Genomic DNA, 24,328 nt, shown 5'->3' with positions numbered 1-24,328 from the left:
AATTTGTTTAAAAGGCTAAAACTAAAGCTGTTAAGGGGGCCGGGTATGTTTTTTTCATTTGTACGTGACCTGCTCTGCTGGCTAGGGCTATGCCCTGATGAGAGGTCAGTGGAGAGTGAATGTAGGTCGGACCATTTGGGAATAGCAACAAGAATGTTCTGGTCCTTCTCACCACCACATATATCAAACAAAAACCCTTGACTGATGCATGGATACATATGCTTTCAAACAAAAAGTTACTCTCTCTCTCTCTCTCTTATTCCTTGTTGTCCTTTTGCGAGGGCATGGAGCACCATTGCATGTCATAGTGGATCTGTAGTCAACCTTTAGAAATTATAAAGACATTTGAGGATACAAATATCGTGTTGAAATTATAAAGACAAAAATGATATTTGAGTTAACCTCTAGAAATAATAAATAAATGCAATTCATTGAGAAACCCTGAACAACACATTCAAATCCATCTTGATCATACAGCACTTAAAGAATTTTTTTCCTCTCTCCGTGGTCTCCAGAAGAAGACTTCCTTCTTATGCATTTTCTTCTATTGTTTCTGTTTTTAAAGAAACTTTAAGCTCTTTATTTTTTTTCTTTCTTTCCTTGAATACATGACAGAAGGCATTGACGAGAAGAATAATGGTTTCTGTTTTCTTTCTGCTGTCGGTAGGGTTGGATGTGAAGCGTGAACCCTAATATTCTGCTTATAGGTTTTCAAACTAAATCTTATAAACCGTACCTGCAGGATTTTATGTCTTGTATATCTCATAGCCTTTGAAATATTGTACCCTTGTCATTTTCAACACGACAGAGTACTTCAAAAGGGGTTCCTGAATCATCAACTAATAAAATCTACAATAACTATTTTACTAGTGTTTTAGTTTGTCGAGCTGGCGACCTATTCATGAGCTCGGCCCGCTGGTGCTTTGAATATTAAAGCCCAGGCCTGGTAAAGTTGGAAACACAGTCTTTTTCCCATGCACTTGATACAATAGCATTCAGAGGAGAACATTTTTTAGCTGATTTAAATCATTGAGATGTACAATTGTCCCGGTAGGGGAATACGAATTCGATCATTCAGATTATTACTCTACGTGGTAAACTTCCAGGATTTAGCAATTCAACTGCATTAGTAACTGATCCATATAAAGAAAAAAAAACGAATTTACAATAGAGGAAAAAGTAAGCAGTTTCATTCCAGAAGACATAAGAACGTTTAGTGAACTCCAGAAACATTGGAAGTTTATAGTCTGCAGAACAGCTGGTTTGGGAACTTCAATGCTGGTCAATAAGCTAGGTCGCCAGTCTAGAGAAAATGGAGTTCACTCAACCCTTAATTCTGACAAATGATATAATGATGGAAGCATTACAACTTCCCTCAAAGCATAATTCAACATCTCCAAATCCCTATTTGAGCATTTTACTGAGAGCTAGTTTCCAATCATTTAAATTTCACTTCAGCCTATTTTTAGCCCCTTTCCTCTGTTGATCAGCCGATGTGCCTTTATATATCACAAGAATATGCAATTGAACAACCATCACCAATCATCCATATGTTACGATGATGTTCCTTCTAGTTTCATTGAACCAAATTTAACATTCACCAGCTCAGCAGCTGCACGGGCAGCTGCTATTGCACACTCTGCAGAGGCAATGGCAGCTCGAGCTCTTTCCAAGACATCAGATGGTCGAGATGTTGTCTCTGTTTTAATGTCACTAACTGAACCAGCTGTACAATTTTTGGCTGAAGGCTCAATTTCACTACTAGTCAACAAGGCCGCCTTGCTCACAGGGCCAGGAGCTTGCTGGTGTTGAGATGCCTGTTTAGCATTGGTAAGTAGAACAGGTTTCGCCCCATTAGAAGGTGAAGGTTTAATAGAGGCTTGTCTAATAATAGATTGAGAAACTGCAGCCTCAGCGCATACTTGTTTTGATCCAGCCTGCAAATAACATCAAAAAGCCAATCAGACACCAGAATGCATGCATGTGTGTAGGTGAAAGGTGCATATGGTGTCTGCAAATTTCATAGTAAAATTACAAAGTATAAGTTGTCATCTTTTGATTACAGTTTGCAGTAATTATTAACAAGAGTCTTAGAGGAAGTTCTTCAACAGGAGAAACAAATCCACATAGCCAGCCCAATATAGTTAGGATTGAGGCGTCACTGAGATCAAATGAGTCTAATATTGCATTCATGCCCTATATCTCTAGTTGGCTAATCTCTGATTTGTGGACACAAACAAAGGTCACATGTTTCACACAGAAATGGTATGTCCAATGCTGCTATCCTCACAAAGCTCTAGACTCAAGGACACAACAGAATAATTGGGCTTTTATAATTTTTTCTAAAGTAAACATTTATATCTAACCATGTTTTGAGACTCGTTTGCAGAAAAGCCACTAATTGTAGAAAATATCATGTAAAAGGCATCCAAGTGCAAACCTTAACATAAAGATTATTTCATAACAATAGAAAATTCTCTTATAATAGTGCCATGTCCTTGGATGTACAATAAGGCAATTTTAATATGTGCAAGTTTCGTACATTGGACATCAGCAAACTAACGCTGCATAATAGAGATTGGCAATATCAAAAATGTGTACAGAATTTGGTTAAGTGTGGGATACTGATACTTATAGAGTAGATGACACCTAACATTAAATCAACACATTTTGATTACTTAAAAACCCAGAAATTTCATTTTGATTATCTCAACTCATACTGAGTACTGAAAACTATTACATCCTGAGATTTCACTTTACCAATAAGATGATACCTTTTCCTACTTTTTTTTTTTTGTGTGTGTGTGGTGGTGGTTGGGGTGATTGATGGGAATACCAAATTAAATAGGCACAACAGAACTCTCTAAGCAATTTCTGCTATCAGAGGCAGAAACAGCAACAAGAAGCATGCATAAAACGGCTTCTAGCAACTGCTCCCTAACAGCAGTATATATATCAAGAGCATGGAGTCATGAACCAGAAATATTTCCAGAAGATTAATCTATGCATAGTCCACAGAGAAATAATCTGAAACATAATTTTGTAAGTGTACCAGCAAATCTTCATGCTTTTTGCTGAACTCTGCTTCAGTGCTAGAAGAATCCCATTCTACACTGTGTTCTTGGGCTATTTCCTTCAAGACTTTGAGCCTTATCTCTCCTGATGGAGCACTAACTGAGAGCTTTTCGATTATCTAAATGACAAAAAAAAAAAGAATCAGAAATGGCATATCATAATAATCAAGCTGCAATCTCCGCCACTGTAGCAGAAACATCACACCTCATGAGAGGAAAAAAACTAAGTGAAATAAAGATAATTAACTGCACGGTTGACACTTGAGTCAGGACGAAGCTCAGATGCAGCAGTGACAAATTCCTTTCCATACTTTGTAGAAAACAAATTCTTGATCTGCAACAAATCAGGCACATCTGAACATCTAGGAGCAGCAAAAATTATGCTTGCCACAGCTTCTCGCAATTCTGACGGACACTCCCTGTTATGTGGAAGACTTGTTACGATAGGTGCTCAGATTGTACTCGGAAAAGGAAACACTTAATTCGACATCTATTTTTATTGCAAGGCTACAATGGGTACACAGATTGCGCTAGGAAAAAGAAAAGCTTAATTTGACATTTATTTTTATGGCAAAAAAAAAAATGAAATTCTTGGCTAAAGCAAATGACAATACAATTAGAATGAGAATGACAGAAAAGTGCTTCAACCATAGCTTGCTGCAAAATCAGGGAGTAGTTTGTGTAATAAGATTATAATACAGATACATAACATCTTAGAAAAAATATGTGGCTATAGCAAGGACATGCATATCACACACACATTATTAGAACAATTGGAAAAGAATCAGAAGCCGTTGCTCACGTGCACCCACAGTTGATTAGAACAATTGGAAAAGAATCAAAAGCTGTTGCTCACGTGCACCCACAGTTGATTTCTTCAGAAGATACTGCTAATGCATTAAAGCTATCCATCAGGACTTATTCCTTTTCTTCAATGTGGCAATTGATCTAACTAAAAAAATCTGTGTTTCTGCTCCATTATGAAAAAATGCATTTGCTTCTTAGGTCACATTAGAGTTAAAGAGAACCAATATTTGTCCATACATCATTTTATACTTCCATTATTGCAATGTTGATTATAGCAGCACTCTTGTAAGTCAGTAGCTTGTCTGATGTCATGAAATCTTTAATCCTGACATGAATTTTAAAGGAAGCAAATTGTCCATATTGAGATGAGCTATTTTCATGAATTAGAACAAGCAAATGGAGTACAATAACGTCACTCCTCAATATTATTTGTATGTCCTGGTGCAACATACCATGCTAAGTCAACGTAGTAAAATAAAATACTACAATCAAGTAGATGGATCCAGATAAAATAATTAGAAAATTTTATCCAATTGAAAGATTTATTATACTACCGTATACTTTTTTTACCTGTAGACGCCAAATTTTGACTAACTATTATTTTTAAAGTACTATGCTACAGGAAAATTACATCAAGGGCATTCCAAGTGCGGAAGGGCCTTGGGGAATTCCAAACGCAGAAGTACCCAGGGGTCTTCCAAGCGTGGAAGCGCCTAGGGCGTTCTAGACGCAAAAGCACCCAACGCGTTACAAGCACAGAACCACTTAGGGGTGTTCTACGCATGAAAGCGCCCAGAAGCATTTCGAGCACGGAAGCGCCCAAAGGCGTTCCCAGCACAGAAGCACCTAGGAGTGTTCCAAGCGCGGAAACACCTAGGAACAAGCATGAAACAGCTATTTGTATGAGGAAGTGAAAGTAACTCAGAACAAGTGGCAAGATTCATGAATTACTTCACATTTAGGATGTTCTAAAGAGCTTGGTTTGGTAGTTTAGATATGGAGACAATTAAAAAGATTTCCTCTTAACCTTTCCTTGAAGTACATGTGATTTACCTCTTTTTCTTTTTTTGCTCCTTAAGAATACATGTGGTGCACTATCAAGTGTCACAACTCTATTACTCAAAACATATGCCCACTACCCAATCACATGGTCATTCTTTTAATATCCCATAAAGCGTTTTTTAATTGTTTTTCCATAACAAGCACATTCTTCCATGATTGAACGTATTCTCCTAACTGTTCCTAAGAAAGTGCTCCTGTTCAATATAAATATGAAAAGCTTGAAAGTTGGGAGGCAATCAGAAATCATTAGAAACCGAATAGAGATTATACGAAAAGCTCTCTCGAGACTCTCCAAGCATTCTTTCTATTCAGCCTTCCCATTTGCCGTAATCTGTCGCTTCCTCCACCTTTTCTCACCCCTCACCACTTACCACCCAAAGCACTTAAGCTTCAAGGACTGCTCCAATCTTCCTCTCTGCCGCTTCTAGCGCATTCCAATTCACTCATTGCAACACGTCCTCTATTCCTATCAAAAGAACCCTACACTACCATCAACTCAAGTTCTATGGGCCTTCATCACATTATAGAACGGCCCCAAACTAGAATTTATATAGTCCATGCTGATGCATTTGTTGGCTTTCATCGCATCTTACCAAAGCATATTAGATGACTAAAAATTATGTTGTCTTCAATTCACACAGCCTGAGACAATGAACTTATCTCACCCCCTACACTACCATCAACTCAAGTTCTGTGGGCCTTCATCACATTACAGAATGGCCTCAAACTAGAATCCATACAGTCCATGCTGATGCATCTGTTGGCTTTCATCACATCTTACCAAACATATTAGATGACTAAAAATTATGTTGTCTTCAATTCACACAGCATGAGACAATGAACTTATCTCATACTTGTTATACAAGCATAATCATACCAGCATCCTGATTTAATTACACTTATTACTCCATTTCTGATTAAAGCTGTTCACACTCTCTAGTGATCAATGATAATGCATCCATTCAGAAGCAGTTCTCCACATTTTTGGCCCCCTTTTGGTCCAATGTAAAAGCAAACAAATCCACAATGCTCAATACTGCAGGACCACTGATATGAGTGCCCTATTACCGGGCAACATGCAATCGCTTTTCCAAAGCAGTTCTACTTTTCGTGTCCCCAAAGTTTGCACATTCATAGATACTTGAAACATAGGTCGAATTGGGTATTATAAAGTTGTTTACAGGGTAACCATCAGGCAACTGCCTCTCTGAACTTTTGAACCTAGAAATATTCATATTCTGAAGCATACTGTGATACATTTGAGGTTTTATCCAAGCACCGACTTCACACCAATAACAAATTTAGGAAACTAGATGCAGGAGGTTATTATATGGATTTTTCATGAATTGATCAATTAGGAAATATCAAGAAAAATTAAAAAAAAAGATCTAATAAAAAAATAAGACCAGAACAAAAATTAAGATGTGTTATAAAAAGATCATACATAAGGAGAAAGATCATGAGAAAAATATTATTAAGGTTCTGGGGTATACCCGGTAGATATAGAAGATGATCATATATAATGATTTCACCAATTAAATATGTATCAAACAAACATTACTCAAAGACAATAGGTAAACAGTGACAGCCATTGAAATAGAATTTGCAAAATTGTACTTGTACTTCACAATTAACAAGCAAGCCTGAAGACTAAATTTCATTTATGTGCACGTTAAGCGATAAAGATTTCAGCCTCTGGCTTTGTTCATCCAAGGTGTTCAAGTTTAGCTACAACTTTAATCATGAAAAGCTGCAGACTTCAGATTTAAAAGAGCATGGCACAAACACTGGAATGGATACAAATAATAAACCATTATGCGAAACCAATGAAATAAAAGCCTGAGTCCTTAAAGTCTTTGACCATTGTACTTACTTCTGGCTTTCAAGAATAGGAACGCGTGCAAGAACAAACTCACAGAAAAGCTCCAGTATCTCATATGCAGCCCATATATTCTGCTCTCTGATTATATGTTCCACCTAATCCCTCAAACAAAAACAAAAAATATGGCAATTAAAAGCATTAGCCAATAAAATGATCAAACATGAAGTCAGAAAGGGTACCCGAATTCGAGCAATTGGTTCTTGGCCAGCCTGCAAAAATTGGGCTATCTCTTTTCTCATATGTTTGAGCTGCAAATCCCTCTTATTTTGCAGCAATTTAATGCGCGAGATTGCCAAGCTCAAGCATGTTTTACTGCAAAATTATACCAAAAAAACAAAACCCATAAATTTTAGCGAGAGGGAAACAAAGATATTTAGTCTTCTGCATTATATATGATTTAAATGCAGAATTATGTCGAACATAAAAAAATTTAAAAAAAAAAACAGACAGAAAGAAAGAACTAACCATTTTGCACCAAAAACACCTCTATTAAACAATTGGTTTAAGAGAGACATTTTATGACTAACCAGAGGAGAAACTCTCCGTTGATGATTCGAACAGGATCTTTTCTTTATATGATGAATTGCAGAGAAAGTCAAGTCTATCTATCATAAGGCACCAAATGCCACGTAAGTGCCCTTCGACGAATCGTTTCTTCTGTAAGGAAACGCGTTTTTAATTGCCACAGGTGAAAGATCTGTCGGTTAATGAAACTTGTAAGCATGTCAGAGTCCAAGTGTTGCGTAAATATTTGGTCAGTCTTTTATCCCAACTAAGTGATTTGGAATTTGGATCCGAATACTATACTTTCAATAAATAAATCTTCGCAGTTTTATTGAAGTATACCTAAAAAAATATAAAGTCAAAGAATTGTCAAAATGTTAACGTAAATTTAAAAAATTTAAGATAATAAATTAATTATATCAAATAAATATATTTCTTTAAAAAAATTAAATATTTAAATTTATATTTTTGAATTTAAAATATTTAACGACTTATAAATTTTAATTCATAAAAAAATAATAAAGATAAAAATAATTATAATGAAAATTAATAATTGAAAAATCTTGATTTTAAACACTAAAAATTAATGTTCAAAATTATAAAAGTATAGCAAATATTGACATAAAACATGTGAGATTTAACATAACAAGTCAATTAATTCAAATAAACATAATTTTTTTAAACTTAAACATTAAAATTTTTATTCTTGACTTTAAATTATCAAAACGGTTTACAAATTTAAATTTATAAATGAATAATAATAAGGATAAAAATAATTATAGTGAAAATTTGTAATTAAAAATTTTTTACGTAAACTTATAAAAATTAACGTAAAAAATTATAAAAGTAGAATATGTATTGTCAAAATATTAACATAAACATGTAAGATTTAAGATAACGAGTCAATTAAGTCAAAATAAATATAATTTTTGTGAAAATTAAACATTTAAATTTTTATTATTAAGCTAAAAGTATTTAACGATTTATAAATTTTAATTTATAAATGAATAATAATAAAGATAAAAAATAATTATAGTTAAAATAATTATTTATTAAACTAAATTTTTATTATAATATTTATTTAAAATTATTAGTGATGAATATTTTTTACTTGAGAATATAAATGTAAACAATTAATTTTCATAAAAATTTTATTATTCTCTTTTTAACTTATTTCCCTTTAATTAATATTTTTTTTATTTATTAAGGGTTATTTAAGTTTTTTCTTAACATGTTTGATGAGTAAACAGGTTGTAATTTTTTTATATTGATCAATGACTGAAAAAAAAAAAGCTTCTAAATTGAATGGCTCTTATTTATAGCCTTACAAAGAGCAAAACCTAAAAAGCACATTTTTATCTTTCAACTTATTCCTCTTTAACTTAAATCTTCATTGATCATTCATATCTTTGAGAAAAATCTCATTTTTCTGATTCTAAACTTCTTATCAACCTTTTTAGAGGTTTTCAATTAGAGATTATTTAGAATTTATTGTTGTGTTGGTCATACTTCTAAGCAAAAAGTAAAAGAACTTACTAGATCCTTTAAAAACTGTCATCTTGTGAAAAGATTGTGTTTAAAGTTACTCTTGATTGTGGAAAAGACATATTGTGAAGATTATGTCTGATCTTATTAAAAGACATGCTATAAAGGTTACAATTGATCTTGTTGAAAGATAAACTGATAGTGGATTCAAATTTCTTGAGAGAATATAAACACTGGAAGGTCGAACCTTTATAAAAATTCTATTAAGTACTCTTTGTTTTTTTTTTTTTTACTCTTTACTTACTGATTTCATACTTTGTTGTTTCATTGTCTCATATTTCTATAGTCATTGGAAGGCCGAATTTCTATAAAAATTCTTCTGGATACTCTTTTTTTTTACTCTTTACTTATTGATTTCATACCCTGTTTTGCTTTTTTATTCTCTCATATTTCTACTTCATCTTCAAAGTTTTTCTAAAAAGAGAGAATTTTTATTTAACAATCAATTTACTCCCCTCTTGATATTTATCCTTCTAACATTTGAAAATTCTTGAAAATAAAGTTAATAGTGTTAAGTAAAAATGTAACAAAAATAAATACATAGTAATTAAGTAATGAATTTTAAACTTTAGGGGACAAATTTATGTACATTTTTCTTTAATGGCAATACAAAATTTTCCTTATCTAAATAATGTCCTTTTTTTTTGTTTTACAAACTTTTTTGTATGTGAAGGAATTATGCTTCCCTAGGATATAAATTTAAGCTCCACGAACGAGTTTACAGAGTTGTAATATGCCCAAAACTATAATTAAAAAATGTATAAATTAACATCACTATTAATGGAAATGTGGCAATAAAACCTATATTAAAAAATAAAGAACATGTACATTAGGCTATAATTAACCTTTTATTTTCAATCCCAACAAGTTTGCACAGACGGGACTGTATTAGAAATACTAAAACCGAGTACTTCAGCATTGGGTCTACACCCGAACAGCTTATCATTCTTCAGTCTGCCCTACATGCAAACTACAGCATCGAAGTACCTGGGAGAATAGGACTGGGGCACTATAACAGCAGGAATGAAATATATAAAGCAAAATTTTGAGCCATGGGATTCGTGCCCATTTCATGGTCTCTAATTATAGAAAGTTGACATCGCAAAGTGGCCCTCCTCACCTTCGGAATTGACATTGATTTATTGGTCTCTAACTACTTACAGAAATATCAATCCCAACTACTAAAGTCTCCTTGTTTTCCCCACCTTGTTTGGATATCAACTACTGAAGTTTTGAAAACTTGGTAGCATTAAGTGGAGGTCTAGTAGCAGGGAAAAGAATCAATGCATGTCAAGAATTTTACTGAACCTAGCACCGAGCATCAAGCCATGCAATAATATCATTAAGGACAGTAAAAATTCTGTCATCAGGTTCCCCTTCCAGAATGCTGTGATAGCCTTCTTCATATAGCTTCAGAGTTTTGTCCTTGCTCGAGGCGTTTTCATAAAGAAACTGGCTGATTAATGGATCTGTTACCTTATCTGCGGCTCCATGAAGAATCAGCAATGGAGATGAAACCTGCAATACTCTGGAATCGCCTCAACTTTTCTTTGTTATAAATATAATCTATTTTTCTAGATTAAATAATAGGAATGCAATAGAACGCTTCTGTAGACAATGGCTAATATGAAGACATATAAAACTAATTAAACATAACTGACCTTCTCGACTTGCATCTCAATTTCCTTGGTGGCCTTTAAAAGTTCAACAGCAGTTCTCAATCGTACTGGATCATTGTAACAAATCACATTGTATACAGCCTGAAATTTGAAAGAATACAAAATCACTATTAACCCAGATCATATCTAATAGCAAATACAACAAAATGTAGTTTCCAGGTTTTCCCTATGATAATAAGAGAATTCCTTTTTTTTTTTTTGGCTCATAAATTTCTTTATTGATGACTAATGATGAGGCATACTATATCATTAATAAAGAAAGAAGTGTTGTAAATATCCTATATTTCTGAAGATTCACACATGATGAAATTTTATGCAAAGAGATTGATAAGGGTACTTCTCCAAGATTTTGGTGTCTCTTATAAAGCTAGCTATCAGAAATGGCAATAGAGGACCCGATATGAAAACACAGCAAATCCTTCACTCTCTTGAAGAGGAAAACCATATTTATACTAGACGGAGTCCAGTGGCTATTAGTAAATTAAAGAGAAAAATGCATCATTGCCTCCTAGGTAATCTTCAACTCAAAGTAATACTGAAGCAGAACCAATGGCTCTTTATGTTAGTATAAATATAACTATGTCCTTCTTCATCTATGCCATGGAGATCATTCAAAACTTAGATAAAGAGATTATGGCTTCATTCATTTGTCTGCTACATGACAATAAAAACTAGGTTGACCTGCCAAACAAGTAGGCTATGAAGCTTGAACTGTTCGTAGGATATGTATATTTCCATATGGTCTTAGCTGCTTTGATAATAATTAAAGTTAGGGCAAAGATAAAAATGTTACTAGTAACTAGGTAAATTCAAAATCCAATTAAACAAACTGCTGCAAATAAAGAACAAGGGAAACAGGGGAGGGGGTGTATCATCCTCCATGATGCTTCACACTTTTAGGTTTTCAATATTTATATAACAAAAACAGGCAAAAGAAGACGTCTTGATATCTGATAAGCTATGTAATATGTTAATTGTCTTTCACCCATAGAACTCTATAAGTTAATTTATCCAGAGTGAGCGAAGGAAATACTAGCCATTTTCTTTTTCCTTGGGTCTCGGAAAGCCAGTTCAGCTAGATCTTTCTGTGGGACAAGCTTTGCTGTTGGCATAACTTTAGACAGAAAGGTCAAAACCTTCAAAACCGGTTCTGGAGGAGTTACATCATCTGAAATCTTAGCAGCAATAAAGTTTAAATCAATTGAATGTCAAAACAGAATGTTCCTAATACAGAACGTGAACTTCAGAAGTTATAAACTAGCTGAACAGTTCAGATATAGCTTGGGATTTTAACATCAACTTATGTCAGTTCAAAGACAGAGATCTTATTACACAGTCATCATAATTCTTTGAAGATGATGTGAAGAAAATGCAATGGCAACCAATCAAAGATACTCAGTGACAAGCAAAAGCAAGGAAACTTACGATTTGCACAACATATGTTCATTCAATTCCAAGTCTTGATGAAATAGGAGTCTTTCACAAGATTCAAAAACATTTGCTCTTTTAACTTTCTAACATCAGAGATCTCTCAGACTATTCAATCAAGTTTCATGCAAGCATCAGCATACTTCAGAGAAAAGGTAGACAAAGTACATTTCAGTTGTTTATTAAGACCATGGTAGCCAAGAGAGAATTCAGTAAAATCAAACAGATGACAGCATAATTACTCTCAATGTACAGGGAGCTTCGACTAATAAGTCGGAAGTACTACTGATGCCCGAGGGATGGGGACCTTTTCTACATGCCTGATGCCCCCAGCCTGATAGATGTTTTAGTTTTTTGGCATAGCCAAAAAAAATAGGCCGCCCTTCATATCCATAAAAATGGGAATAACCAGGAAGCTGAGACTGCAGAACTGCATTCTACATTCTTTCACTGTAGTGCAGTCTTTTGTTAAATGTATTTAAATTGACGATTAAAAGATCCTGATAATATTTCCCCAGGAAAAATTAGCCATATAATTCCCCCTGACATCATTTTAAGGTTTCACTTTCTACAAGCATCAACCTGTTCCTTTCTTTCCACTTCAATTTCTAGGGATTCAGGACATTAAACTTCCAATGTTTGTTCAGTGACTTCTGGGATGCTGTTCTTGTTCAAATAAAACAATTTATATGCCGTAAATAACTTGTAGATGGTATACTCTAGAACCTAAATCTGATAACTTCTTGCGGTTGTTGTTGTTATTGTTCTTCTTCTTCTTCTCTCCCTCTCTCTCCAGTATAAACATCACTAACCTTTACTTTTGCTAGGTCAAAAGCTTAAATAATAAGTATGTTTAAATTCAAGTTTAATAAGTTAGCAATTATTTTTATTCTTTCTTTTTTTAAAGTTATAAATTATTATTCATAGGGTATAGAGGTTCATTCATCTATATTTACCTAGCATTTAGAAAAAAAAACTTGTTAACCAATCGAGTGCTGCATGCATTTATGCTCTTTAAATAGAACTTCTTATAATCTTATGGATCCACAAGAATCAAATTTATCTGAGAAAGAATGAGGAACTTACTTTACACATTGGCGCTACAAGGATTATTCCATCCCATCCTTGTGGATCCTTCAAGTGAACTTTGAGAGTAACAGCTCCACCCATGGACTGTCCCAAAATGAAGAAAGGCAACCCTCTCGATTCAGGTCTTTCTGATAATCAATAATATAAAGCAAAATCACAACAGCTTCTCAAATTAACCACTCCAATGTAAAAGTGCAAAATATATGATGATTGATTGCAAAACAAGGAAATTCCAGCTACAATTTTCCCACCTTTGATTTTTGCATATTGTTCAATGACATTGTCAGCTAATTCATCAAAGCTATAGATGTAACCGTGCAATCCTTCAGAGAGACCGAAACCCGGATGATCAATAGCATAAACACCATAGCCTGATGCGGCAATGAACCTAGCAATGCCTGTAATCCCAAATTCTCCATGCATTAAATAAAGTCGTTGTACATGGCTCAACTACTGGAACAAAATAAAATATAAGCCCATAAAGAATGGAGAATTTATATTAATTCTATGAAGAGACACGATCAACAAACCTTCAAAGAAGAAAGTGCAAGTATCACCATATCCATGGCAAAAACAAACAGCACCCTTAGTCTTAACTCCTGGTTCTGGCATCCAGCTTCTAAAGAAAATCTCCAGTCCCTTTGAATTCCTTTCAATCCACTACGAACATCAAGCAAACATGATTAAATTCAAATAAATAAACATTTATAGTGGTAAAATAAAAGAGGAAAAAAATTTTCTGCTTGGTTTGGGATGAGATTGACGATAAAGTTCCTTTATGGGTCATGCCACATTTAGAGAGGAGGACATAGCTTGCAAACTCTGAGTAACATCGAAAGAGCACTCCGAACGTCAGTTAAGTTGTCGCCTTTTTTACTTGCAACACACAGTTAACCCATATTTTTAAAACTTAATTTGGAAAAATTTGCCATTCTTTTACTCGCTTACCACTTTCTATGCATACAAGGGTTTTGCAATTTATACAGAATTTAAAGTATCTCATTGTAGTATAGTGAGCTACTTTCCCTTCCTCTCTTCATTTTCTGGGGAAAAACAAAACTGAGCAACTCGAATAAATAAACAAACGCTTACCTCCTCTGTTCTTACACCAGCAGAAGCCACCTACCATCAGTCCATAAAATTTCCCCCATCCCCCCAAAAAAGATAAAAACATAAACATCAGTTACAATTTCTATTAGAAAAGCTAAAATATTCAAAAGATGAAACTGCTAATTCAGCTACAATCGTTGCCAAGTCAAACAAACCTTGAACAAGCAATGATCAAGCTGCTGCTGCACTTGGATGAAAGCAGATCGAACTCTTCTACGAGCGGCAGCGTAGTCAAGATTCTGTGAAGCAATCAAGTTCAACTCCTCACTGACTCCCTCAATCTCCTTCTTGCCGGCAGCAGCTGCGACAGTTGGTCGTGGAGTTCGTTGAAGTGGAAGTGCTGGTGTGGGAGAAATGGTAGGAATCGAAAGCTTTGGTGGATGAGAGGATGGAGAGTTGAGTTTTCGGGGAACAAAAGGTGACCAGGATCTGAAAGTCAGAGAGAGTTCCATGGTTAATGCCTCAATAGGATTTGGCAGTGGAGCGTGGAACTCAAAGCCGCTGTCAATATATTAGTATTACAAGGTGGATGAAAAAGCGAAGCCAATTTGCACGTTACCTGTCCTGCCCATTTCTAGAACTTCTGCTCTAATGCTCGTGGTCCACGTGCGTCTTGTTTTATTTCTGGTCAAATATATTTTATTCAACCTTTCGAATTAAAAAAAACCCTGGAATTTTCATCGATTAGAAATTCCAACAATTTCATCAAAAATCCTTCTGTCATATATCGTATGGAAAGTGATTGTTACTTCATGGGCTAGCTGAGGGCTGATTGATTGAGATTATGGTAGTTGGGTTTTGATTTTATTCCTCTAAATAGATAGGTCGGTGCACGGGGTTTTGGAGTAAGGTCTCTCTACACCTAGCGAAACTCATTGATGAAAAGAACTGAAAAAACCTGTAATCCGGCCATAGTAAAATAAAAACACAAAGTAGATTATTTCCTCTGCGACTTTTGGATTTTGTTTCCGCCTACCAAAGAATTGGTTGAAAATTAAATGCTGCTTTGTCTCATTTAACAACAAAGTATGAGTCAGCAACCAAAAAAGAAAATCCAAAACAAAGCAAGAAAATAATTATATTTACCATATGTCATCTTAATAATTATGGTAACTTATTAATTTCTTTAATAAAGCCTAACGGATATGTGGTCAGATTGTGAAATTTAAATATTTCACTATCAATTTTCTATATTATAATAATAATAATAATAATAATAATAATTTAATATTATCAACCACTTTTACTAAATCGTTCAAATGTCGAGCCAACAAAATTTTGGCTCAAAGCCAGGCTGCCTCCACTCCTCATCTGCTATTTTTCATTGTAAAAAACCTTTGGAATGTACTTAATAATCTCTTCACTACTTCTGCCCTTTGCTTTCTTCAAACACTTGCTGATATTTTCTTCTTTCCTTTTTCTTTTCATTTGAGCATGAAACATTATGTGTATGTGTTCCAAGTCACAGCAAATGAAGCACGCCCATGTTAGCTTCTTAAGAGCTTAGATTTTCAAATGTCCCACAATATATTTTAGAGCTATTTTTATATACAAACGAGCGGTGAGAATTTTAAGTTTTACAAGTGTGTTTGTATAAATATGTATCTCCTTAATAGTTTTGTTAATTTTTTAATTTTTAATTATAAACTAACGAAAATGTGATAATTATTTAAACTCTTTTGTGAATTTTCCTACATTAAATATATGAGAGTTTTGTGTTTCTATGCTCTTTGTATGGCTGCTTAAAGCGAAAAACAATGTTGTTCTTTTTCTTTCTTTCGGCATGAAACACTAAAAAAAAAAAAGATGCTTTTCGTGTTAGGGTTAATTTTCCCTCACATAAAGTCTATATAATCCTCACTTATTCTTTTAACAACGGTAAATGTAACCCTCACAACCTCTCTCTATAAGTCCTGTTGCCAATCATGTATAACAAGGGATAACATCCTAGCCATTGATTTCATATTGTTTTTATGATTAAAAAAATGTCCTCATTGGTGTCTAATGTGTGTGCTTTAGTGGTGCAGGTAATATATCATCAAGTAGACTTAGACTTGAAATAAAGTAGATCCAAGATGAAATCCATTAAGGCTAAGCTAGCTATAAAGGGGTTCTTGTGATAGGGAGAGGAAGCGTTGCAAACAAGTAAAAGGGTGCCCTAGAGGCGACGAAAAGGAAGATTGAAGCAGCTCCTGAAGTACTAAGTATAGTGACAGGTAGAATAAAGTAAGAAGAGAATTAAAGAGTAGAAAAAAATTAGAGAAAGAATTTAAAGAGAGAAGATCTCAAGTTGAGAATGTGTTAGCTTAGAGGGGAGAGAAGAGCCCGTCTAAATGAATTGTGAGGCTTCATATATAGTGCTAAAAGTGGTGGTTACTTAAGAATAGGCTTTAATGCACCTAATGAATAACATTATTATGAAGAACATTAATATGAGTAACCGTTACTATAATTGGATGTAATAAAACTTGTTTTCAAGTAAAAGGTAATAGAAAAGAGGTGTACAAGAATAGGTACAAGAGAAGAAGCTGTACGAGAATAGGTACGAGAATAAGTGTCCATAAGTATTTAATAGATATAGAATTTTTAAGAAAACTACTTCAATAAATCAAAACTCCTTTGTCATGCGATTAACTGGAAGGATGAAGTTTAGCATCTCAACTAGTTAAACGAACTAATGAAGAATCTTATGCTAATAAGCTAGGATGTTAGATAACTCATCAGTCATGTGAACCTACAAGTTTGCTGTAAATTCTTATAGCTCCAATGGACAGATTTGCTCAAACGGCTACATTTTTCAATAGCTATTTATAAGGAAAAAAGGAGAAGGTTCATAGCATCTACAAAGAGATTAGAATAGAAAGAATTGGGTTGAAAAGTATAAAGAACTATTCTCTAGTTTATCTTTTCTCTTTGAGTTTAACTTTAATCTTTAGGAAAGAGTGTTTATGTCTTGTAAAAGGTGTTATCAGATTAGTGGATGATCAAGTTGCATATTTGTAAAAGCTATTTGCTATGGTTCATAAGTGTGGAATTACCCACTAGTTTTTCTTTCTTTTTTTTTTAAGTGTAAGAAGCGCTTAAAGGGTTGTATGAACTAGGAATAGAGCTTGGGATATAGCTAACCTTGTAAAAAAGCTTGGTGTAAGTAATTAATTACACTTTAGTTTAGTGAAGTTAAGATTGAAAATCCTCGGCAAAGGTTGTCAAGGTAATGGATTGTGAAAAACCTAACTTAAATAGGAGATCATATTGGTAAATCCCTACCCTTGCTTGTTTGATGGCATTTCCTTTTTTAGGTCAGCTGCACCTTTGATCCTTCGTCTTCATCTGTTGTTGGTGGATGGAATGGCTTGTGTTCCTTTTTGTAGTCTCTTTTGTGTAAAGTTTGGTTTCCTTTTCTTAGCTATGTATAGTTACGTTATATGCCCTTTTTCTTTTCCAGGTGTTGTTTCTAGTTTTCCAATTGTTTGTTGTAGGGGATGTCCAGTTTTTGGTTTGGTATGATGTCTTAATTGTTTCTCATAGCCTTCAAAGAACTGGTCCTCTTTTGTACAGTTCACCAGAGCTTATTCCAAGTTTTTTTTTTTTTTTTTAATAAGTAGTGCTTATTCTTGGTTAATAATGAAATTTTTTTTTTTTAAAACAATGGGCAAAGTTACTCTTTTAAACCAATATTTTGAACTTTCATCTTTGAAAATTCTATGTATTTTTAGCTAGTAAGTTTATTTGAAAGATAGTAGAGAGAGTGTGAGACCTTGACCTTTATAGACTCGTAGATAGAAATATACGCGATATCCCTAATTAGGGGTAATTTCATCATTTTCTCAATAAGCCCATAAAAGTAAGTTTTAAACAATATTATGGCTTAAGTAGGCCTAAAGCATAAATGAATGATGAAAATATGGGTGAAAGGACAAGGAAATAAAAATTTTGATGATTTTCATGTTCTAGGGGCAAAATGGTAATTTTGTCACTCAAGGATAAAATAAAAATTTTTGAAATTTTACACCACCTGACACTTGTCATGCTTATGGATTTCAGCCACTAACATTTTACATTGTGGATAATTGAAACATTTTATGTGGTGGAGAGAGATTGCTTAATGGATAAGTATTACACATGGTCCAATGGAAACATGCCATGTATCAAGCTTGGATTATTCTAGAATTTCCTTGTAAAATCTATTTAAAACTCTCTTAGTCTCACCCATATGGCTAGCCAAAGCATGAAGTTAAGAGGAAAGGAAAGAACACGAACCCTAGGTGGGAAAATTGAAGAAAAAGTGTGGGATTTCAAGGATTAAGTTAATTTGTGGAGGGGCATTTTAGTAATTTCCAAGGGAGTGGATAAGCTTCGGCCATAAATATCCTCTCCTTCTAGCAACTTTTTGGGATTTCTAACAGCTTCTTCTTCTTGTTCTCTTCCCTCTCACGTTTCTTCAATTCCTCCATGGAAGCTTGATGTGAAGCTTTCATAACTTTCTCTCTCTAGTTCTAATTTTCATACCTTGGTGCCCTTTTGACTAGAACCCTTGTATTCTTCCACTCTCTCACTTTAAAACCCTTGAAAATGATGAAATTCTTGTTTCCATAATCTCTCACTAGTTAGGTGTTTTAAAGAGAGAAAGAGGAAGCTTTATTAATAGCTTGAGAGCTTTTGGAAAGAAGTTCAAAGTTACAAAGCTATCAAGGTGAGTAGTAAACTAGTATTGGGTTTTAAGTATTGAGAATGACTAGAGATTTGATTTGTGAATATTTTGAAGTTGAGATTGTTAATTGACTTTGGAGTGATAAGAAAGTGAAAATGGATGGCCATTTAAATGGTAATTGACAACTAGCTAAAAGATAGCTTTTAGGGTTTATAGTATGTAAATTGACATTATGGAAATGTTAATTTGATGGTAGGTGCTAACAAAGCCCCATCACCCCAATTAGATCATTAGGGGGATTAAAAGTCGGCTAAAGGCTCAACGAATACTGGTGAATGGACTTGCATTTCAAACTTGTTTTAGGGAATATGAAAGATTCTATCCAACTTGTCTTAGAAAATATACCTTGGGAACAAGCTTTTAGTAAAATGATTTTATATTGTGAAAATGTGCTATACAATGGTTTATGTGTTATCACAATATGATAAAATGCATGATACACATTGGATGCTTCTTTGCATGTTGATGTGGACCTGGCTATGTGCGAGTAGGAGTGCACATAAGTCGTTGCTGACCCGACTATGTGCCAGTGGGAGTGCACATAAGCCGTTGCTGACCCGGCTATGTGCGAGTGGGAATGCACATAAGCCATTGCTAACCCAGCTATGTGCTAGTAGGAGTGCACATAAGCCGTTGCTGACCTGACTATGTGCGAGTAGGAGTGCACATAAGCCATTGTTGACCCGGCTATATGCGAGTGGGAGTACGCATAAGCTGTTGCATATGAGATGATGATGATGGGAGGGTGTATATGATGATGGATATATATATATATACAATATGGTATATGGTTGTAAATACAAATATGTGAGCATTTGATTTGTTGAAATTTAGGAGTTTACATGTGTTACATGTTGCTATTGTTATTTTAGCAGGATGGTTTGTTTTAAAGGAAAATGAGACTTTTTTCTTGATGTTTTGACTCTCGCTGTAGCGAGAAACTCTCGGGTTTGAGGGCCTTCACCAGACTTGGTTCTCGTTACAACGAGAATGAAGTTCGCTGCAGCGAGAAACTTTCTGTCCATTTTGGCTAACTTGTGGGTTTTGCTATATTTTTCAATTCTTTGGTACCATAGTTAAGTATGGATTTTTTAAGTGATTTACTCATGAGGGGTTTACATGAGGGGTTCTACTAAAAACTAGAACAAATTGCATTGTTTTGAGAAAATAAGTGCATCATGATTTCGATAAACATTCCTTATGGTATGCTTGTTCCCTTCTTGTTCACTCATTGAGTTTATGCTCATCGCTTTCAACTTTATGTTTTCAGATTAAGAGATAGCCGATAACTAAAACGAGGTGTCCTTGTGGACTTGTATCCATCTTTTGGCAGGTGTCTCGATATTTAGTAGTTGTACATTCTTCCGAGTCTCTCAACTAGACATCGAGTCTCCTTTTGTTGTGTATAGATGAACCTAATGTGAATTATTAAGATACATGTGTAGACAGTGTATATACACCTGTTTTGTATGCTAGTATGAAATGGCAATGCTTAATATTATTTTGATTCCAAGTTATGGTATATGACTTAGCAGTTTATGATGGAATGATGAACATGTCGGATTAATAGGCTTGATTGGGCTTAGTGGACTACATCCATTGGGCCCATGCACCGGTCATGGCCCGAAATTTGGGTCGTGACAAAGTTGGTATCAGAGCGCTAGGTTTTTCTAGGTCATAGGATTTCCATTTGTTGGTCCAGCGGAGTGTCGGGTTTTTATGTGGGAACTTTGGTTGTAAACTGTGAACAGCGACACATTTTACGACCAAGGGACCGCATAGATTTTCTATCTTAGAAACCACCTTTTGCCTTGAGTATGATTATAAAATGTGTTTAATAACAGGTGTTTGCTCTTGTTTTGGTAAGAATACTGCCTAAGACACGAGCCACCTCAAGACGGATGGGGGAGCAAGATGCTCCTACTGAGATGGCAAATAGGCCACAAGCATCCACCCTAAGGGGTCGAGGTAGACGTGGTAGGGCCACTAGGCCGGTGAGGGTGGATACGCTTATGAGTAGGCGAGAGGAGGAATAGTCCTCAAGTGATGTAGATAGACACCCAGCTGGGGGTATTACCATTGAGGATTTGGCGACAGGCCTACAGGGAGTTAATCGGGTTATAGAGATGATGGTGACCTGTATGGAGGATATACAAAGGGTAGTAGAAGGGAGACCTACAGTGCAAGAATCCCCTAGTTCCCAAGGACAGGTCGACCACCAATATCATGAGGTTGAGAGGGGTCACTTAGAGATTTCTCTTCCTGATTTTCTTAAGCTTAAGCCTTCATCATTTTCAGGGTCCGATGCATCGGAGAAGCCCCATATCTTTTTAGATAAGATGGAGAAAATATGTAAGGCTTTGAGATGCTCTAGTGTTCGATCAGTCGAGCTAGCCGCCTTCCGATTAGAGGATGTGGCGCAAGAGTGGTATAGTTCTCTATGTAGAGGCAGACTGACGGATGCAGCACCATTGACTTGGGGTGAGTTTAGTGCAACCTTTTTAGATCGATTCTTACCACTCAGTGTAATGCACAAGCTAGGGAGTTTGAGACTTTGGTATAGACCTCGAGTATGACGGTGTTAGAGTACGACATCAAGTTCACGTAGTTGTCTCGGTATGCTCCTTACCTAGTTTCCACTGAGGAGATGAAGATTCAGAGGTTTGTAGATGGGCTAGTAGAGCCACTATTTAGGGCTATGGCATCCCGAGATTTTAAAACCTACTCTGCAACGGTAGATTGTGCTCAGCAGATTAAAATGAGGACCAGTGAGCGCAGAGTTACGAGGGATAGAGCAAAAAGGGCCAAAACAGAAGGTTATCAAGGCCGTAGAGATTTCAGCAGTGGTGGTTCATCTTCTAGCCGTCAGGGTCCACAGAGGGACTCACGATTACCCCAGCAGGGGAGTGACTCGCCTAGTGCTAGTATTGCAGCAAGACAAAGATACTTTGATGAATCTAGTGGTGTTAGACACTTTAGACTTTGATGTGATCTTGGGGATGGATTGGTTATCACCCTACAATGCTAGTGTGGACTGTTATTATAAATTGGTTAGATTTGATTTCCCTGATGAACCATCATTTAGTATTCAAGGGGATAAAAGTAATGTTCGAACCAATTTGATATCGGTCCTGTCTACCCGAAGGTTATTACAACAGGGTTGTATAGGTTACTTGGCAGTGGTAAGGGATACTCAGGCGAAGGTTGGAAATGTAAGTCAAGTGTCGGTGGTGAATGAGTTCATGGATGTATTTCCCGAGGAATTGCCAAGTTTACCTCCCAAGCGGGAGATTGAATTTTGCATAGATTTGATTCCCGACACTAGACCTATATCCATACCCCCATATAGAATGGCACTTGCAGAGCTTAAAGAGCTTAAGGATCAATTAGAAGATTTGCTCGATAAAGGCTTTATCTGACCTAGCATCTCACCATGGGGAGTCTGGCACATATTGCTACAGATAGGAGATCCTTGGTTAGGGAGATCCATAGCTTGGGAGACATAGGTGTGCATTGGGAAGTTGCTGAGACAAATGCATTGCTAGCATATTTTAGAGTGAGGCATATTTTAATGGACAGGATTAAAGAAACACAAAGTAAAGATGAGTTTGTAGCTAAGGCCTTAGAGGGTCCTTAGGGAAGAAAAGGAAAAATGTTTACCAAAGGCACAGATGGAGTGAAGAGGTAACATGGGAGGCCGATGAGGATATGCGGACAAAGTATCCCCACCTTCTTGTTGCATAGAGGTAAGTCACCTCATAGTTGAATTTAAATTCGGGGACCTAAATTCTTTAAGTGGGGGACAATGTGAGACCTTGACCTTTATAGACTCATAGATAGAAATATACGCGATATCCCTAATCAGGGGTAATTTTGTCATTTTCTCAATAAGCCCATAAAAGTAAGTTTTAAACAATATTATAGCTTAAGTAGGCCTAAAGCATAAATGAATGATGAAAATATGGGTGAAATGACAAGGAAATAAAAATTTTGATGATTTTCATGTTCTAGGGGCAAAATGGTAATTTTATCACTCGAGGACAAAATGGAAATTTTTGGAATTTTACACCACCTGACACTTGTCATGCCCATGGATTTCAGCCATTAACATTTTACATTGTGGATAATTGAAACATTTTATGTGGTGGAGAGAGATTGCTTAATGGATAAGTATTACGCATGGACCAATGGAAACAAGCCATGTGTCAAGATTGGATTATTCTAGAATTTCCCTGTAAAATCTATTTAAAACTCTCTTAGTCTCACCCATATGGCTGGCCAAAGCATGAAGTGAAGAGGAAAGGAAAGAACACAAACCCTAGGTGGGAAAATTGAAGAAAAAGTGTGGGATTTCAAGGATTAAGCTAATTTATGAAGATGCATTTTAGTAATTTCCAAGGGAGTGGATAAGCTTCGGCCATAAATATCCTCTCCTTTTAGCAACTTCTTGGGATTTCTAACAGCTTCTTCTTCTTGTTCTCTTCCCTCTCACGTTTCTTCAATTCCTCCATGGAAGCTTGATGTGAAGCTTTCATAACTTTCTCTCTCTAGTTCTAATTTTCATACCTTGGTGCCCTTTTGACTAGAACCCTTGTATTCTTCCACTCTCTCACTTTAAAACCCTTGAAAATGATGAAAATCTTGTTTCCATAATCTCTCACTAGTTAGGTGTTTTAAAGAGAGAAAGAGGAAGCTTTATTAATAGCTTGAGAGCTTTTGGAAAGAAGTTCAAAGTTACAAAGCTATCAAGGTGAGTAGTAAACTAGTATTGGGTTTTAAGTGTTGAGAATGACTAGAGATTTGATTTGTGAATATTTTGTAGTTGAGATTGTTAATTCACTTTGGAGTGATAGGAAATTGAAAATGGATGGCCATTTAAATGGCAATTGAAAGCTAGCTAAAAGATAGCTTTTAAGGTTTATAATATGTAAATTGACATTATGGAAATGTTAATTTGATGGTAGGTGCTAACAAAGCCCCATCACTCCAATTGGATCATTAGGGAGATTAAGAGTCGTCTAAAGGCTCAATGAATACCGGTGAGTAGACTTGCATTTCAAACTTGTTTTGGGGAATATGAAAGATTCTATCCAACTTGCTTAGAAAATGTACCTTGGGAACAAGCTTTTAGTAAAATGATTTTATATTGTGAAAATGTGTTATACAATGGTTTATGTGTTATCATAATATGATAAAATGCATGATATGCATTGGATGCTTCTTTGCATGTTGATGTGGACCTGTCTATGTGCGAGTAGGAGTGCACATAAGCCGTTGCTGACCCGGTTATGTGCGAATAGGAGTGCACATAAGCCGTTGCTGACCTGGCTATGTGCGAGTAGGAGTTCACATAAGTCGTTGCTAACCCAGCTATGTGCGAGTAGGAGTGCACATAAGCCGTTGCTGACCCGACTATATGCGAGTGGGAGTACGAATA

At 35.4% G+C, this 24,328-nt stretch overlaps 2 protein-coding genes across 3 annotated transcripts; both read right to left on the bottom strand.

Moving 5' to 3' along the window:
- Positions 1,109-7,480, bottom strand: LOC18609235 (IST1 homolog). Its single transcript, XM_007044260.2, has 6 exons — positions 7,291-7,480; positions 7,005-7,137; positions 6,817-6,920; positions 3,322-3,493; positions 3,053-3,193; positions 1,109-1,937 (listed from the first exon to the last, which is right to left on the bottom strand). The coding sequence occupies exons 1-6, from the start codon at positions 7,338-7,340 to the stop codon at positions 1,554-1,556; spliced, it is 984 nt and encodes a 327-aa protein (XP_007044322.1). The 5' UTR covers positions 7,341-7,480; the 3' UTR covers positions 1,109-1,553.
- LOC18609234 (caffeoylshikimate esterase) lies at positions 9,656-14,705 on the bottom strand. Of its 2 annotated transcripts, XM_007044257.2 has the most exons (8): positions 14,336-14,705; positions 14,163-14,192; positions 13,601-13,730; positions 13,322-13,468; positions 13,068-13,198; positions 11,591-11,728; positions 10,536-10,634; positions 9,656-10,392 (listed from the first exon to the last, which is right to left on the bottom strand). In XM_007044257.2, the coding sequence occupies exons 1-8, from the start codon at positions 14,630-14,632 to the stop codon at positions 10,183-10,185; spliced, it is 1,182 nt and encodes a 393-aa protein (XP_007044319.1). In that variant the 5' UTR covers positions 14,633-14,705; the 3' UTR covers positions 9,656-10,182. The 2 variants fall into 2 exon arrangements, with proteins under 2 accessions (XP_007044319.1, XP_007044321.1); XM_007044259.2 differs by lacking the exon at positions 11,591-11,728.

This window comes from Theobroma cacao, chromosome 2 (assembly GCF_000208745.1).
Source record: "Theobroma cacao cultivar B97-61/B2 chromosome 2, Criollo_cocoa_genome_V2, whole genome shotgun sequence".
Lineage (NCBI taxonomy): Eukaryota > Viridiplantae > Streptophyta > Magnoliopsida > Malvales > Malvaceae > Theobroma > Theobroma cacao.
Note: the sequence above shows the minus strand (reverse complement) of the source record. Positions and strands in the feature narration are given on the sequence as shown.